Source organism: Muntiacus reevesi, chromosome 4, assembly GCF_963930625.1.
Source record: "Muntiacus reevesi chromosome 4, mMunRee1.1, whole genome shotgun sequence".
Taxonomy (NCBI): domain Eukaryota; kingdom Metazoa; phylum Chordata; class Mammalia; order Artiodactyla; family Cervidae; genus Muntiacus; species Muntiacus reevesi.
Window position 1 is genome coordinate 21,010,407 of NC_089252.1, and position 18,186 is coordinate 21,028,592.

The 18,186-nt window shown below is 50.8% G+C and overlaps 1 protein-coding gene across 3 annotated transcripts in view; it reads right to left on the reverse strand.

Annotated features, from left to right (window-relative positions):
- Positions 1 to 1,354: 1,354 nt before the first annotated feature.
- Positions 1,355 to 18,186, reverse strand: part of MAPRE2 (microtubule associated protein RP/EB family member 2) — a 177,389-nt gene continuing 160,557 nt past the window's right edge. For all 3 annotated transcript variants that reach the window (XM_065932378.1, XM_065932377.1, XM_065932376.1), the window contains 3 exons: positions 17,892 to 18,031; positions 12,231 to 12,389; positions 1,355 to 4,351 (listed from right to left, as the gene is read on the reverse strand). In XM_065932378.1, the coding sequence (XP_065788450.1) occupies positions 4,277 to 4,351; positions 12,231 to 12,389; positions 17,892 to 18,031 (374 nt within the window). In that variant the 3' untranslated portion in view covers positions 1,355 to 4,276. The remainder of the gene's footprint in view (positions 4,352 to 12,230; positions 12,390 to 17,891; positions 18,032 to 18,186) is intronic.

Genomic DNA, 18,186 nt, shown 5'->3' on the forward strand with positions numbered 1-18,186 from the left:
AAGATCCCCTGGAGAAGAGAAAGGCTACCCACTCCAGTATTCTGGCCTGGAGAATTCCATGGACTGTATAGTCCGTGGGGTCGCAGAGTTGGACACGACTGAGTGACTTTCACTTTTCACATGTGCTCTAAGCATGTGCTTGACTCTGTGGGTAAAGAAGCCACCTGCAAGGCAGGAGACACAGGAGACACGGGTTCAATTCTTGGGGTCGGGAAGATCCCCTGTAGGAGGAAATGGCAACCCACTCCAGTATTCTTGCCTGGAGAATCCCATGGACAGAGGAGCCTGGCAGATTACTTGTCCATCGCGTTAGACACAGCTGAGTGACTGAACATAAACAAACAAACAAACAAAAAACCATTTCCCAGCCCAGGTAACTGTGGCTCAGACTTCCATCACGAAAGTACCCTGTGGAGTAATGTGTGAATGGACAGCAGTGGTGATAGCTCTGTGATTTTCCTGCTTCAAGGGCCTGAAGGCAAATGAATGGGAAAGAGTTGCCAAGGGCAGTACAGACACAAAACTGGCCTCTAGGTGGTGCTTGAAAGCAGGTTCAGGAAGGCTGGCATCCTGCGGCATGAACTCCAATAACCTGCAGGCTCCTGGGCGAAGTCTTCTGCAGACTGGCACCTGCTCTACAGGGTGTCCAGGGGGGCACCAGGCCAGTTTGAATACATTTCTTCAGTTATTCCTGCAAGGTGTGTATTCCATGTATGTCTGTCAGTTATCGCTGTTAAAGTCAGCAAACTGGAGGAAATACACTTAATCAAAGAGCTTTTGCCAACTGCAGGTCATTTTGCCACAAAGCTTTACTTCAAAACATCTACCTGCTTTTGCCCAGCCCCTGTGTTGTCCAGATGGGAGTGAAGACTTCGTTGGCTTGCAAGTGGAATGTTTCCTAAAGGGGGATTCTTAGTGAAAGTCGCTCAGTGGTGCCCGACTCTTTGCGACCCCATGGATTGTAGCCTGCCAGGCTCCTCTGTCCATGGGGATTCTCCAGGCAAGAAAACTGGAGTGGGTTTCCATGCTCTCCTCCAGGGGATCTTCCCAACCCAGGGATTGAGCCCAGGTCTCCCACATTGCAGGCAGATTCTTCACCATCTAAGCCACCAGAAAAGCCTGTATTTAAAAAAAAAATTGTGGAATTTTAAAACAGTGGTATAGCTGCCTCATCTGATTTAGATACTAACCTGTAATTCCTGCTAAAACATTTGCCATCAATAAAAAGAAGCCACCCCCCTCCCCATGTAAACCATGTGGACTTTGTGTGAAATTTATATAAAGAACTTGTTAGTATAAACATGCTCACTCAAAAGGACATAAAGCATAAAAATTCAAGACTCTAGAACCAGACTGATTTTAACATATACTTTTTTTTATTAAATATGTAAAAAGATAAACGCAAGTCAAGTTATTCACATATTCAGAGACAAAAAACTATTCTACCATGCGACAATAGATGGGTAATGTAAAATGAATGTGATACATCTGAATAAGACCTTTTCATCTATTATGTCATTACTTATCTATATTTATAATTAACAATACATATGTTTACATTCCTTTCAGTTTACATTTAATATATAACAAAAGCTTTATGGTGTACTATTTAGTAAAAGGAATCTGAATGCATATTAAACCTTAACGGAATAATGGAAATACTCACCAGGGGAGGGAGGAGTTCCTGGTTCCCTTCTGGAGTTTACTTCTCTCGAGTCAACGGGGTGTGTCTTTTTTCTGCTTTTCTGCTGTTTTCTCTTTACCCCCTGCTTCAATCACTTCCTACCTGATGTGAGCAGTGGACATACTATAATCAGCTGTGGCGGGTGTGAAGGGGACACTAAGACCCAAGTCCAGCGGATGCTTCTCAGCCCAGCATGAGGATGGGTGACGAGGGCAGGGGACTGGCTGCCGAGACGAATGATGGGGTAGTCATCAGGGAGAAAGGAGCAGTCCTGGGAAATGAGAGGTGAGCTGCACTATAGGCTGGGGTGCAGACAAAGAGGACTGAGAAACTTAGCTGTCAAAGATTCCCCGAGGCACCAGTGATGTCCCGTGCGGTGGAAGACGCCCCAGGAGGAGGCAGAAAGGGAAGTATATAGCTCCTCTCTAAAGAAACCAAGAGTCTGCCCCAAGATACCGGGAAGGAAGCAGGAATAGGATGACTGGCGAAAGTTATCTTTGCCAGGTATCTGGCCAGTATGTTAATAGGCAAGAAAGTTGGGGATCTAGGGAGGAACAGAGTGGCTGAGTGTCACTGGGGAGGCTTATGCACACTACCCAATAATCACCCTCATGATGGGCGCGTGGGTCCTGCCCTACCTGGCACTGGGTGTTACTGATGTGTCCAGGGCAAGCAAAGAACCGCCTGGGAACCACTCAAGTGTCACCTGCAGGGAACTACTTATTGTGCCTCTTCACCAGAGCTGTTTAAAAAGCAGGAAACTCAGTGAGTGTGCCAGGCTTGGGAGGGGACACGCCGTGAAGCACGATGCTGCGTATAGCACCACCACGCCCTGCGACCAGGTGTGGGAGGATGTCACCGCAGAGAGCCAGGCTGGACTCCAGCCTGAGAGAAACGAGCTGTCGCCGAGGCGCAGAGCAAGCAGGAGAGAGAAGAAAGGGAAACCAAGCCCCATGGAACAGCTGTCCACTTCTGCACAGTGTCCTGTAACCACCTCAAAAATACAAGCAATCCTTTTCACGTGTAACTCGATAAATACCACTCTGCCGCTAAAGATCTGAGAAGACTCCTTCTGGTGGAAAGCTTCAAGGCTAGAATTTAGAATTCGTATTTCATCAGTTAATAAAGAAATGTCAAAGCTTTATGAGACATGATTCAGAAATTTATTTGAAGCTTTTTCAGTTAAGAGGAAAGTGGAGGGGGCACACTTGTTTTTTTTCGTTGCACCTGCTAAGTCAAATAACAAGTGAAAGAAAATCTAAAGTTAGAAACCAAGTGAAATGAATGATCCAGGGAGGGAAACCATCTTTCAAAGGAGTGGTTGGGGGGGGGGGGGGAGGCAAAGATTTGGAAAGATACTAAGAAAATGTGCAAATATTAGTTTAAAAAAAATAAGGAATGCTTTTAATTCATTCATGTTTCCTCTATTTATGAATTGCCACGGTTTAGCGAAGGTCAATGACAAGGAGGGCCATCGTACTGAAGAGGGGGAATTCCTTATTCCAGAAGGCATTGGGAGTCAGATTTTTCTGTGCTGTCTTTCCAGTGTCAACACCAGACTTCAGAAGCAGGGTTCTCCCTTGGGCTTACACTCCTATCATAAGCTCGTCACTCCAGGCCTTCCAGCAAGTGTGTGGCATGCCCAGGGCTGCACACCCTGAAGTCATTCTTTAGGAGGAACCCCCTAGTGTGGATGACAGGGTTGGGGCTAAAACCCACACGAAGAGGCAGGAAGGACCTGTGTCCGTGCAGACCCCCTCTGACTGCAGACACCCGATGACAGCTTTTAGGGAGAGTGGCTGCCCACCAAAGAGGACCCTGAGAAAGAAAACAGCGTGAGAACCTGGGTGGGGGGAGGGGAAGCAGTTGGAGGGCCAAGTCGAGATGGTGTTCTCCTTGAGTGAATGTCTTTCCAAACTAACAACATACTGTGTGGCTGTCTAACATGCTGATGGATGAACACTGCTAGGCCCTGAAGTCCTAGTTTTATTTCCTTTTTTTCTTCCCTTTCGTTTGTGAGTGGAGGGAGAAACTGACTCTGTTTTTCCCCATGAAACAAGTCACTGTCATATGGCTTTCATATCAAGTTATCTCTTTCCCTTTGTTCCAATTTATTATTTGACCAAATTTATGTTCACAGAGGTTAGACTTGCAAACATCAAAGCACCACAAATGTGTGTGACATCTAGTGACACTGGGTTGAGAAATGCCAATATAAATACCATATATCAAATTACCATTGTTTCACACCAGGATAAAAAGGGAACGGTGGTGGTGGTGATGGTGGTAGGGTTGGGGAGAAGTTGTTCTGGAAAGAAATGCAAAGAGCAGAACCAATCTCAAGCAGCCAAGTGGGGAAGTTGAAGGTGTGTGAGCCCCGGGATGTCTCGGGCAGGCCGCCCGTGGCCGCCGCTAGTGTGTCTTGGCAAAGGAAATGGGACCCGAGCGCGGTGCTGGCGTGGGCGCTGGCGCGAAGATGTAACAGCAGACTGGGAACGACTGGTTTCTGATGAGCTTGAGGCCACACGTGTTCCAATTCTCCGGAAGAGAAGTTCCCACCAAAACGGAAGTGTGGAGAGCTGCCGGGATGGTTCAGTACTCTTCCTGCTGCTGGGGCTGTTGCTCGTGGACTTGCTCCTCTGCTTCCGGCTCCTCTGGGTGGCCCTCCTGCGGGGGTGAGAGGGGCCGGGGGCGAGGTTTCAACTGATGGAGCTCACGGCCGGCGGCCCCGCCGTGTCCCTGGCCCCACCGTGACTGCGCGGCACGGCGTCTCCATGGCGCGAGCCACGCGGAGCCCACCCTGCTCCCAGGAGCCAAGCACACAGACGGACGCCTTCCCGTCCCCCGCCCCTCCAAAGATGGATCCTTCTAGAACACAGCCAGCAGGATTTGTGCACCACATTTTCCTTCTGTCCGCTTTCGAAGCACAGCCTCACAGACCTATGACATACTTTCCCACCCTCCGGAAGACAGTAAAGCAAAGGGGTGCTGTGATCACCGGGGGTGAGCCTGCTGTGGCAGGGCCTGAGCCCCAGGCCCCCCAGGGTGACCGAGGGCTCCGTCTCCTGCCCTGCTCTTCCTCCTCACCTGGTAGCATATCTGCTTGAAGCAGACCCGTTGTTAGAACCTGTTACTCCTGTGATGTGGAGAAGCAGCTTGTCAAGAGTGGTTAGGTAAAGAAAAGGGTGTCAGTTACGGTTCCGGGCTGCCCCGGGACAGGTGGTTTCTCCATCAAGGGAGCGCAGGAGCTGAGCTCCTTCCAGCCATCTATTTTGGGTACCTGAGGCGTTTTCTGCTTACTTTTGATGGTTGAGGTGTCCTCCACTTGGTTCCAAATGACCTATTTACTGCTTGCCTTTAACCCACGGAAATACATTGTGAACACCAACTTGGGGGAATACCAACCTTGGTCAGCCATACCTGCAAATCTTTTAATTTTCTGACCTCTCAAATAAGAATCAGCTCTTTGTTACTCAAACAGAGGGAGTGCAGCTGATCAATAGGGCCGACTGCTGCCTCCAGAATGCACAACGCTTTGCACTGCTGTCAGGAGCGCCCGCTGGGACACACAGACACACTCATGTTCTCTCACACTTTGCACACCTCCTCCCTGTCTGGCCCTATTCCCTTTAGCCCAGGATGAATCTCTCAAAATCCAACTCAAACACAGCAGGATCATCTCCCCAGACCCCAGAGACAGGATTCTCTTTCCTTCTTCCTGCAACATTTTGCTTATGCTTTGGCTGTAAAACTTTGATTTGTAATCTTGCTTGTCTTGAGCCTTGTGGCCTCATTCAGTGGATCCTGAGGCTCCAGAAGTTGGGACAGGGCCTCATCCATCTGTGTCAGACCGCACATATGTGTACAAGTCTTGTGCACATGTGTCAGTAGAAGGACATCAGAGAGGGTGCCACAACAGAAACAGATTATCAGCCAAGGTCACGTTATCACTTATCTTCTAAGAGGCAGCATTAACGTCAAGGTTATAAGCATGGAGTTGGAGTTTGTCTCCCAGATCCATTATTTACAAGCTGAGTGACTTTGGGTGACTTAACTGCTATGTGCCTTGGTTTTCTCATCTGTAAAATGGGTGACAGACCACAAGTGCCCATTTGTCAGTTTTCAATGAGTGTCACTGATCAGTAAATCAATGGAGTCGCTGAATTCAACAGAGGGCTCTGAGTTAACATAGGTAAAGTGCCTAAAAGAGTGTTTGGCACATAAATGTGAGCTGTGATTATTTTTTTCTTGGAAGGAGAAAACTCATTGGAATATATTTTAGAAAGAAGAATGATTTTTTAAAAAGTAATCTTTTCTACAACAGGAGGAGAAAATGACACCATATTGAAGACTTAGGTTCAAATCTAGCGCCATCCCTTGCTGGACTGGGGTCAAGATGCACGTGAAATATTCGGTTTCCCTACAACCACACCTATCATCAACACCCAACACGGCTCCACCTCTGAAGCATGAAAACCCCGCTCCTCCTCTGCCCACATCTGCTGTCCTTCGGGACCCCTCACTCCTTAATCCCTTAACCGCTGTGTCCTTTGACCTCAGAGCCCTGAGCCCTCCTTTACTCCAGGCTCTGCCAGTTCTTCCCCAGGTCAGCCCAGCAGCATCCTCCTCATGCCTCTGTACCCCCCACTCTGCACAGAGTTAGGGCCTCATGGACAGAGGCGCCCTCCCACCCTCCTGGGAGCAGAATAGCACCTCCTGCTGGGATCGGACAGGGAGGAGGAGCCACTGGCCGCCTCCAGTCTGGGAGCAAAGAAGGGAAGTCCTGCTCCTGGGAGCTGACCAGCAGTGGTGAACCAGGGACCCCCGTGTCTGCTCTGCTGCACACTCCTCTCCACGCCTCCCTCACTGCCTTCACCCCAGAACAGGCTGCTCCTCTGAGCTTTATGCTCATGCTTCCATCAGGGTGCACACTGCAGGTGTGTAGGTGTGTGTGTGTGTGTGTGTGTGTCTGTGTGCACATCTCTGCTGTCTGGCTACAAGGTTGACTTGCAGACTCAAGCTTACTCTACTCAATGTCTCCAGCAGGACTCTGAGCCTCTGAGTCCCCCAGGGGTTAGAGATCTTGTTTGGTTCATCACCCTAACTTTAAAGAGTTAGCTGCTTCCATATCACATCACCCGGACTTCAGCTGGTTTCAAGTATGCCTTCCTTACACAACTGTTTTTGTGAGTGTTAGGCAGTTGGTGGGAAGATCAAAGAAATGAGGCTCTATTTGACAGTTTACAGGAAATCCTGTCTGCTCACACCAGGACTGGGAGTCAACTGTGGGATGATGGATTTAATCCCGGACTAGAAGTCGGAAGAGGTGGACTCAAGGAACCGTGGGCCTGTCACGCCAGCGGTGGGCCCAGAAACCCATCACTGGGTTAGGCCCCTCCCCAGGCCTGCTTTCCACACTTGCTGAGCAAGGGGGTGGGTGTGGTGTCCCGGCCTAGGTCTCGGGTCTCCAGCTGGCAGAGGGCAGCCCCTCACTCACGGGGTGCCCCTGTGAGGTCACACATCTCATCGGTAGGAGCCTCGGACCCCAGAGCACTCTTTTTACTGGGTAACGCGAGTGTGAAGAGCAAATGTCCTGTGCTGCCAATGGATTGCTAACCCCTGGGGTGCAAATGAAGGTGCCCTGAAGGCCTGGCAGGACACACCCATCACACGTCACCATGGGGAGCTCCCAGCCCACTGTGCCATGGAGGCGCTCATGCTCAAAGATGATCTTTCTCTTCTGCCCCACGCAAGAGGGAGGAACTCAACTGCACAGGCGAGGAGGAGGCCAGGCGAAACCTAGGTCAAATACGTGACTCAAGCACTGGGGTGCCACCTGCTTAATTAAGTCTAACATCTGCATGTCAGTCCATCACCACTTCCTAAATGATTAGCTGTCAGCGGCTGCTTTGGAGTTCCTTATTCTTTCAATGATCAACAGAAGGAGAAGCGAGCTGCAAGTCAGCCCTGGAGGGGGCTCCAGGATACTGTGGTGGGGAGAGCGGGGGCGCCTCCCACCTTCCTAGATGGAGGCTCATCTGCCACTCCTACACCAGCTCATCCGGCTGTTCTTTTCTCTGCTTTGTTCGTGCTGTTTCCTCTGCAGAAAAAAACACTCCCTGTCCTGAGCTCTGTAACTGGTCACATTCCTCGTCATCTTTCAACATCCAACACAAATGTCATCTTCTCTGTGAAGTCCCGGCCTGTCCCTCCAGGCTGTCTTTATGTGCACCCCACACAAGTTTATTTATGTCTCCATTACTGCATTTATCACAGCCTGACATATTCCAGTCGGCGGTGTCCACGTTCTGTCTCTCTCGCCAGGGCAGCAAGCTCTGCGAAGGCAGGGGCTGTGTCTGCCTTCTGAACATACCCAATGCTGCGTCCAGTGACAGAAATGCAGGCTGAATCCAAAACACGTGGGTGGAGCTGGGGACGTAGCTTAAGCCATTCCACCAAAGTGGCTTCTGGGACAGGACCGCAGGAAACACGCGCCTATGTATTAGCAGGTGACGCTCTGCTGACAGAAGCGCAGGGCAGCAGCTACCCAAGGACTAAGCCCAGACACCTGTGGCCCCAAGCCAAGTATTAAAGATGATGAGAATCATCAAGACAGGAACTGTACAGCACGCTGGCCATCTGCTCTGGAAACTTCCATGAGGTTTCTACGACTGCAAAGTAAACTGCCTCCGTTTACTTCTATACTCCAAACTCATGTGCATGTCTACATCTTCCAAACATGTTATTCTAAAATCGGCTGACTATAAGAATCAAAGACCAGCCAAGGTGAAATAAAGACTGAGGGAGGAGACCTCTCCACCTGCAGTGCCAATGCAGGGTCTGTCTGTGGTTAACTGCCGAGCAGAGCCTCAGCGCAGCCTCAGATTCCTCAGCACCTCTCCCACTTCCAGGAGGAAGGCAACCAGAAATCTCCGCCTCTCGGAGGTGCAAAGAAGTCAGGCCAGCGGCAACAGGAGTAAAGTGCTGGCATTTTTTCCCAGACACCATATGCATCATGGCTGCATGTCCAGCCAGGACTGAAGTGTGTGAATGGCCTGAAAACAGGATGCAGTGTCAGGGTGAAGCACAGTGGGGGAAAAAGGAGGCTTCTGGAGCTTTTGGGGTGGGTGCAGTAGACTGTCACATTCTAAACAAGGACACCTGGCATATTCCAGCGGATCCTCTACAGAACACTCAGCATAGCCTGAAATGTTTCTTTTGGAGCTGTCCAGACCCAGAGTTGCATGAGAAGTTACCCTGGAATGAGAAAAATTAAGGCAGCAACTGCATTTGAAGTTGCTGAGCCCATTGTTCCCCAACTGACACCTTTCCTAGGCAAGGGTGGAAGCTTTTTTCCAAAAAAAATTTTTGTTTTTGGCTGCACTGGGACTTTGTTGCTCTGCGCAGGCTCTCTAGTTGAGGTGTACAGGCTGCTCCTTGCGGTGACTTCTGCTGTGGAGCAGGGGCTTAGAGCACAGGCTCAGTCGCTGTGGTGCGCAGGCTTAGCTGCTCTGAGACATGTGGGGTCTTCCCAGATCAGGGATCAAACCCACGTCTCCTGCATTGACAGGTGGATTTCTCTACCACTGAGCCATCAGGGAAGCCCAAGTGGAAGCTTTTTAAAGGCTTACTCCCTTAAAGGTAGAACCTGGATAAGCTGGGAGGCGGCCACAGAAACAGGATTCGTTATGCTCAGGGAGGGAGGCAAACCTTGATGAGTCTAGGGTATCTAGGATGGTTCTGTGAACCTCGAGGAAGAAAAGCAGAGAGCAGAGCAGGATGAGCACTCTGGAGCCCCTCCCCATCCACTGCTAAGAAGTGTCATGTGTTCACGTGTGTGCAGTAAGGGAGATACCCTGGAGTGTCCGGGCACACAGCAATCACTCCCATCTTTCTATATAGAAACCAAAGTTTAAAAAAAAAAAGGGTCTTGTCACATTTTAAACAAGGACACCTGGCATATTCCAGCTGATCCTCTACGGAAAACTCAGCATAGCCTGAAGTGTTTCTTTTGGAGCTGTCCAGACCCAGAGTTGCATGAGAAGTTATTCTGGAATGAGAAAAATTAAGGCAGCAACGGGGTTTGAAGGTTTCGCTCTGGTCACCCACACACGTAGTTTGTGTTGTCTATCTTCTAGATTCCAGTGGCCTGGTTACTTACTGCCTCTAAATCTCTTCCTGGACTTCAGATGCTTCTCAGCACACACCCGGCAGCAAGGCCACTGTCTGTCTCTCTCCTCCCGACCATGTTTCTCCCTCTCTGACGACATTAGCGTCATCTCAGCCCGAACAACAAAGGTGGGTCTGGTGATGCTGCCAGCCAGAAGAAAATCGACGTTCTCGGTGGGTGCTGAATTAACAGGAAGCCTAGTGGCCAGAATGATACTTTTGAAGGTGCCAAACAACAAAATGAGATGAAGGGAGTTGTTTGAGAAAACCCAGGAAGGAATTTGACTAATTCCTTCTTCACGTACAGAACATGGGCAACTCAATACTGTCAATTAGACGAAGTCTATCCTGTCGTTCCCCTATGAGGTATTACCTTCACTTTTGCCTTCCCCCATAGCATCCAGTATACTGAGAAGAGGGAACACAGTCCTCAAGATTTTGGGGCTCTGAGTTAGTGAAATATGGGTAGTGATGGAGCATACTAAGGGTGGATCACTGGACAAGTAATCTTATCTGTGACGCAGAGATAAGTAATAGTACACAACGTAAAAGGATGTGGTGAGAAATGTATTTAGAACACGAATGTAGTATCTAGCACGTGCTAAATATGCAATGTCAGCTATCACTACTGTTCCTACTTAAAAGGCATTCCTATTTAAAATATTCCCTGTTTAAAAGGTGGCTCAGGCTTGCAGAAGAGAGGGCACGAACTCAGCGCTCAAGTTCAAAAGCAAATTATGATGCTTATTTGCTTGGGAATGTTCTTTAATCTGCCGCCTTAGTTCCTCTCATCTGTAAAATGGGATAACACCCGTATCTACTTAATTCTCCGGAGAATTAAAGGAGCTGACACATGGAAAGCCCTTGGCTCCTCCCCCTCATCTCCCATCCCTAGAGTTTGTGGAAAGGCCCTGCTAATAAACCCATTAGTCTCCATGACTGATGATGTGTTGAAATATTACTTCTTTGCGGGGAGGCAGGGTGTGTGTTCATTGCTCATACTCTGCAGAATGGCTCGCTGAAGCCAGACCTCAGCAAGCTGGTGCTGGTGTGTATGCTGGGGGTGGGGGGGTTGGTGGTGGTGGTGGTAGAAACGGTCTAACAGAAGCTGAGTATGTAGTCATGGAGGAAGACACCCCTGAACTCTCTCCCCAAGCCAAGAGCTCTTGCCCACAGCCAGCACTCATGTCATTAGCCAGGAAGTGGGAGGACCGGCCAACCCTTAATTTGGAGTTTGCTTGTTGGTGCTCCTACACAAGGACTCCTCCTTGGGACAAGATCTGGCTGAAGGTTAGGAGCAGAAGGCTTTTCCTCCTGCTGGCAGCATGGTGGGAAGGTTCCATCCTGCAAGATGCCCTGCTCCCGTGAGCAGGCACCACCCTGGATGGCGGCAGCACAGTTCACTCCGGCTCATGGAACCACACAGACCTCATCAGGTTCTGCCTCAAACAAACTTGTGAAGACAGTAACCACAATTCATCTAGTGCCTGACGGATGACAAAGCAGTCTGTATACACAGAACGTCATGGAAACGCCACTCGGGGTGGTGCAGAGACATTGGCAGAAGGACGCCAGCCACCTGCCTGGCTCCCCTGCCGTCCACGCCGCCCCCGGGGGCCTGGCTCCCCTGCCGTCCGGAAGGCGAAGCCCCACTGGGCTCCCAGTACCGCTGTCGGGACTTCTCCTGCCCTGTCCAGGCGAGCGTGGGGTGACCCGCCCTGGGCTCTACCGTTCATCCTGCCCCTTCCCTTTGTTCCCGAGACTCCCGCTCCTCCGCATGCCTGCTTCCCACCCCCGGATGGAGCCACCGCCCGGGTGCCCCCCCAGCACATTCACTCATGGGGAGCAACCCCGGGCCTCCCCGCGGAGGAGGCCTCCCGGAGCATCTTCACACAGAAGGCCGTCTCACGATGCTACTCTGCGCTGGCGATGAGTAACCAAGACAACGAGCCAGGAAGGAAAAACCAGACGGCCGTGGGGGCTGACGGGGACGGGAAGAGCATCGACATTAATGTTTCCTTTCACCACGCCCTGCTCCGTCATGAAGAAAGAAGAATCTCTACACACACTCTTACTGCTCATTTGCTCGGGGAGCTGAAAACCACTCGAGGCTGCGCAAGCCTGATTCTCTCAACCCAAGGCTCCCCGGCCCCGCCCCCACGACTGGTGACGTCCACTCCTCTCTTCCGGGATTTAGGAATGCCAGTCCCCTCCGCAGGGTCAGCGGGTGAGGGTCATGCCGAACCCTCTGGAAACATCGCATGCCCCGGCCGAGCTCACTGAGCCCCGGGGCGGTCTCTGAAGGTACAGCCATCACTGCGCCGTGACCAAGAGCATCACTCTAGACCACGAGCATCCGCGCTCTGCTCACACTCACGTGTTCGTCCGAAGCGTAGAGGACTTCCATTAGTCGCTGCACGAGGTCGTCGTTTTCCTGCCCGTGTTCCTGGCAGAGGAGCTCAATCTCTCTCAACTTTCCGAAGTAGAAATCCCTTTCTTTTTCCACGCCTTCCAGGGCAAGTTTTAACGAATGTACCTGGTGAGGGTGGGGAAGGTGGAAAAGAAAACCCTCAAAAAATACAGCATTAAGAAATAAGTGACCAAGCATGCCTGCGTATAAGGATGCGAAGCGTGAAAAGACAGATGTGCAAAAATGACAGATGTGCAACAATAACGGATGGGCAGGTCCAGGGAGAGACAAGGGGCTGCTATTGGAGCCCGAGCCTGGGCCCGGAAACCCAACTGCAGCAGCACGTCTATTACTCCTGTCAGCTGAGCGTTTATAATAACCTCAGGCCTGGGATCCTTGTCAGGAGACAGTTCCACCTGGGCTCCGAGTCAGCCTTCCTTTCCCGCTGACATGGGTGGGGGCACACCTTCCCCCCATCTCCTTGGTCCTCTGCAGGGAGGGGGGATGAGAGGGCAGGGGGACGGGGCAGGCTTCGGACCCTCCTTTTTTTCTTCACGTCACTTGCATGGAGAGCTGCCCTCAGCTTTGGAGCCCCAATTCCCGACCCAAACTGGACAAATGCTTCTACGGGGAGCCAGGGGCTTGGCTGCACAGGGAAGACTATCAGCAGGCTGAGTGGATCTGCCTCAATCCCTCCAGGTCTCACTTCGAGCTCATCACAGCAAAGGTGGTAGTGTGGAAGCCCCAATCCCTCAGCACAATAGTCCCCATCCCCTTTATTCTCCCTTGTGGCTGGTTCAGGGGCCTCCCAGCTTCTCATGGTGATAAAGGGAAAGGGGGCAAGTTACGAGGCTGAGTCCGACAGAGCCATCACCTGGGCTGAAGAAACCCGGAAGGGCTTGTAGACAGACCTGGTCTCAAATTCCAGGCTGCAGGCCCAGCAGGGCCCACACAGGCCCAAACCATCACCCCCTCCTGCTCTCGGAAAATCCCTCAATTTTTCTGAACCCTTTGAGTAGTTATAAATTTATGCAAAGAACATCTTGAGGAGGTAAATGAGGTCTTTCACGGTCCTCCTCAGGTGTAACTTCTCTCTCAGTATATGAAAAATCACCCTTAACAGGTTCAAAGACAATACTTGGAATGGAAAATCTCTCTAGTAACTCCAGGCCTTTGTATGTGCTATATGTCTGGAGTTATTGATTCATTGAAACAGATACTCAGCACATGCAGTGGCCCTCTCCTCATGCACCTGGCAAACCTGAATCCATCCAGCAAGACTCAAGAGTATGGGTCTTCCTCAGAGCTAACCCCACTGACGCCCTCACGCAGCTACTCACAAGGCAGAGGAGGGACTTCTCTGGTGGTCCAGTGGCTAACGCTCCGTGCTCCCAATGCACGGGGCCAGAGATCGATCCCTGGTCAGGGAACTAGATCGCACAGGGTGCAACTAAGAGTTTAAATGCTGCAACTAAAAATCCTGCATGCGGCAACAAATACCCAGTGCAGCCAAACAAATAAAAAACGAAAAACAAAAGGGTAATGGAGGATCATCAGCTTCTGACTTTAACTCTTCTTTCTGAATATACTAAGGCATTGTGGCTTGTGCTCAGTCATGTCCAACTCTTTGTGACCCCATGGACTGTAGCCCACCAGGCTCCTCTGTCCATGGATGTTTGTAAAAACTGAAGGTAACCCAGTTGCCTGAATTCCAGAAAAAAAAAGGAAAACCCTCTTGACTCTGGCATCCTCCTCCCCAGACCTGACCACAGGTCCATCTCAAGCCTGCACTGGTGTCAGTGGACAGGTCTGTGGAGTTCAGGAATCTGCTATCTGCCAGGGCCCCCTCCCTGGACCAGGCAAGAAGGGTCTCTGGATGCCGCTACCCCATGGAAACCACAGGTTCATCTGCGTCTTGACTGGTGTGGTCTGTGCAGTGAACAAAGAGCTGAGGCTCAGTAGAAACACCCAGCCCAGGTCAGCTTTTGTGGCTATTCCAGGTGCATCAGGTAATACATGCAGCTATAAACATTCCCTGGTAAAAACAACAGGAGCTAAATTACCCGGTGAAAGATCAATTGGCGAAGGGGACGCCATTTTCACAGTCCCACTCCGACGTGTCAGAGCAGGAGCCTGAACAGCAGAGAGGCAAATGCTAGGGATGCAGCCTGGAGGAGAGTCAAGTTCTCTTCTCCCGATTCTCCACCACCCAGGTGTCCACACACTGCAAATCTGCCCAGCCTTCCTGTCTGAGCCACAGACAGGGTCTGCGAGGGCTAGCCAGGCCCACTCTCCTCCGCCTGTGGTCCCCAAGCATGGCAGGGACACACCCCGAGGCCCCTGATTATTTCAGTCATGTCTTTTCCTCCCTTGATTCATTTCTATCCCTGCACTGTCTGGCACAGTGGCACTTTCAGGGCATGTCACGGGAGACAGCCCGCATCAAGGCACGGGACCGAGTACGTGAGAATTCTTAAAGTCCATGGCACTTGTCACCTCGTCTGTTACCCCTGCTATCTGCTCCTTGGCCTGGGCCCCATCACTCAGCCCTTCCTCATCTTCACGTCCTCAGTTCTAACACAGGATGCCTGTGTGCGGCTCCCCACCAGCTTCAGGGGGGCACCCTGTAGGCTTCGGGGACAGCAAATGGAGGGAGCGCTAACACAGCCTTGGAGGCAGCTGGCGGAGCTGCTCAGTAAGCGGCGGGTGAAAGAAGGCTCACGATGCAGGAGGTATCCGACCTTCCCTCCGGGGGACAGACGGAGGTACAGGGACAGATGGAGGCACGGGCACAATGCTCTCCATGTGTGGGCATTGGGGGCAGCCCGGGGGCGAGGCCTTTGCAGTAATGGAGGAATTACAGCCAGGGGGAGGAAGACCGCTGGAACGCACTTCTCTCTGCTGTCTTCTTGAAAGTGGTGTTACGGATAGAAGGACAGTTTAGTTTCCCTGGTGGCTCAGTGGTAAAGAATCTGCCTGCCAATGCAGGAGATGTGGGTTTGATCTCTGGGTCGGGAAGATCCCCTAGAGTAGGAAATAAGCTACCCACTCCAGTATTCTTGCTTGGGAAATCCCATGGACAGAGGAGGCTGGTGGGCTACAGTCTGTGGAGTTGCAAAAGAGCTAGACACAACTTAGTGACGGAGCATGCACGGTTTCACTGAAGCATCGCAGAGGGCATGGGCCCTCAGGGCTCCAAGGCTCTGGGTGAGCTCTTGGGAGCCTAGAACCGGCCCCAGGAGAGGAAGTGGGGCTGGTAGGTGCGGGTTGTACAGCCAGAGGGGCAGGCAGGATCCAAGGTTCCCAGGCAGTTCTACTTTGGGTTAGAAGGTTGGGAACCTGAGTGTGGTAGAGGTAGATGATGAGGAAGCATGAGATAATAGAGCTATTAAGAGAATTTGAGTTCCTAAGGAGAAAGGGGTATAAATCTAAGGTATTACAGACCCATGCCTGACCCTCTTCTCATAGAGCCCCAGGCATGTGGCTCCAGGCTAATTAGCGCTGGCCTAACCACCTCCTATCCTGGAAGAACTCATTAGGGATATGGTATAAGGGCTCAAACTGAGAATCAGCAGGTAATTAGAACTTTCCACAGTTTAGAAACCAAAGTCCTACCCACCGGATGACTTAAGGTTTTACCTTTTTCATTAAAGTGTTCAGAATTGTAAAGAAACACCCTCGTTAGGCAACTGCTGGCTTTTAAACCAGATCCTTGTTTGCAAATATACAATTACCTCAAAAACTGTTTCCAGACTCTTGCTGGCTCATCAAGAATCAGATTAATCACCGGGATTGGGCCAGTGAGTGGCTGGGAACAGCCTGAGGACCTGGAATAAAGGCTCCTGTCCCAGCGGTGGGGGTGTGCTTATATGCTTAGCTGCTCAGATGTGTGACCCCACGGACTGTAGCCCACCAGGCTTCTCTGTCCATGGGGATTCTCCAGGCTAGAATACTGGAGTGGGTAATCTATCCCTTCTCCAGGGGATCTTCCTGACCCAGGAATCAAACCAGGGTCTCCGGCCTTGCAGGCAGAGTCTTTACCAGCTGAGCAACCAGGGAAGCCCAGGAGTGGGGGTGGCCAGGATAAAAGACTCTCCTCCCAACTCAGGGCGAGGGTGGGCGTTTTCTACACTGGGTCCTGAGCTCCCAGTTGTCATATTACATTTTTGTTTTCAAGTTTGCAATTAGAGTAAGCTATTTTTTTTTTCTTTCTTTCTTTAAACTGGAGGATATACTTTACCATACTGTGATGATTTTTGTCCCACATCAGCATGAATCAGCCACAGGCAGACATGTGTCCCCACCCTCTCCCCACCACTTCCCTCCCAACTCCATCCCTCCAGACTATCAGAGAGCACTGGCTTTGGGTACCCTCAGTGGGAGTCTGATGTATGTCATAACTTTTAAACTATGTATGCTGTGCTATGCTAAGTTGCTTCAGTCATGTCCAACTATCTGCGACCCTGTGGACTGAAGCCTGCCAGGCTCCTCGGTCCATGGGATTGTCCAGGCGAGAATACTGGAGTGGGTTGCCGTGCCCTCCTCCAGGGGATCTTCCTGACCCAGGGATGGAACCAGTGTCTCTCCTGAGTTGGGAGGCAGGTTCTTTACCACTAGGGCCATCTGGAAAGCCCCTTAAGCTATGTATACACTTAGGCAAAGTTAGCTATTGTTGATTAGGAAGCATATGTAAGCTTTCATATTGAATATTTCAAAGACAGCAGAGATAGATTACTGCAATCCCAGGGATGGTAGATAAAAAAGAAAAGTTCTAATTCACTGTGGCCTTTCCGATCCCCCCACTCCTGGGTTCAGTGCTCCTGTGTACGTTCACTCTTGTGGGAAGGGCTCGGTGTTTGGCTTTTGCTGGTGAAACAGCTGGTGGTGTGTGTCTGTCTGTCTGTAAGTTCAGCGAGGGAAGGGAAGTTCTCTGTCTTACTGCCACTTTACAATCAGCATCAAACAGACTGTCTGTCACATTGAACAGGCTTAACTGATGGTTGCTGAAAGAAAGGAAAAAGGGAGGGAGACTAACCCTTGATGCCTGTAACACAATCTAGACTGGCTCAAAGTGGCCGTGGTCTAGCCTGGAGCTCCTAACAGCACTGAGGTGTGTATTTGTGGGGTGCGGATGAGGGGGGCTGGTTAGCCTGCCCGCTTGCATTTACCTGAGGCTGCCTCATCTGTCCTCCTGTCTCAGTGTATTTTGGTTTTTGGTAGTCGCTCAGTTTTGTCTGACTCTTTGCGACCCTATAGACTGTAGCCCGCCAGGTTCCTCTGTCCATAGCATTTCCCAAGCAAGAATACTGGAGTGGGTTGCCATTTCCTTCTCCAGGGTATCTTCCCAACCCAGGGATCGAACCCATATCCCCTGCTTGGCAGGCAGATTCTTTACCACTGAGCCACCTGGGAAGCTGTTCTCTCAATGTGCAGCTATGAGATTGGTGACTTAACATCTTTTATTGACAACGGGCCACTGATTTTATCCACCCCACTAGTTCCTTTCATTCTGACTTGGCTGAAGTCACTGGGTCCCTCCCCTCCCCATCCCAGGCCCAGAGGGGTCTGCTCATCTCGCCCTCATACCCATCACTGCTCCCACAGACCGGGCAGGGGATGCTGGGTTACCTGTTCATTAAGCTGTATGACCTGCGTTTCTAAGTCTTTATCAGATTTGGATGCTGAGCCGCTGGACGAAGCCCTTTTGGCTGATGAGGGACGAGAAGGTGTGGATCCTGGTTTAGATGCTGGACTTGATTTAGCCGCACCTGAAAGCAACCAGAATAAATTATGAGCACTGGCAACATGAGAAATGCTTTTTCGGTTGACAGCAAAACTATGATAACAAAAGGAATTTACTAAAACATGTAAGAGATAACCGCCAGCTATCCCTTCCCAGCACACTGTGTGGATGCTAAGTCAC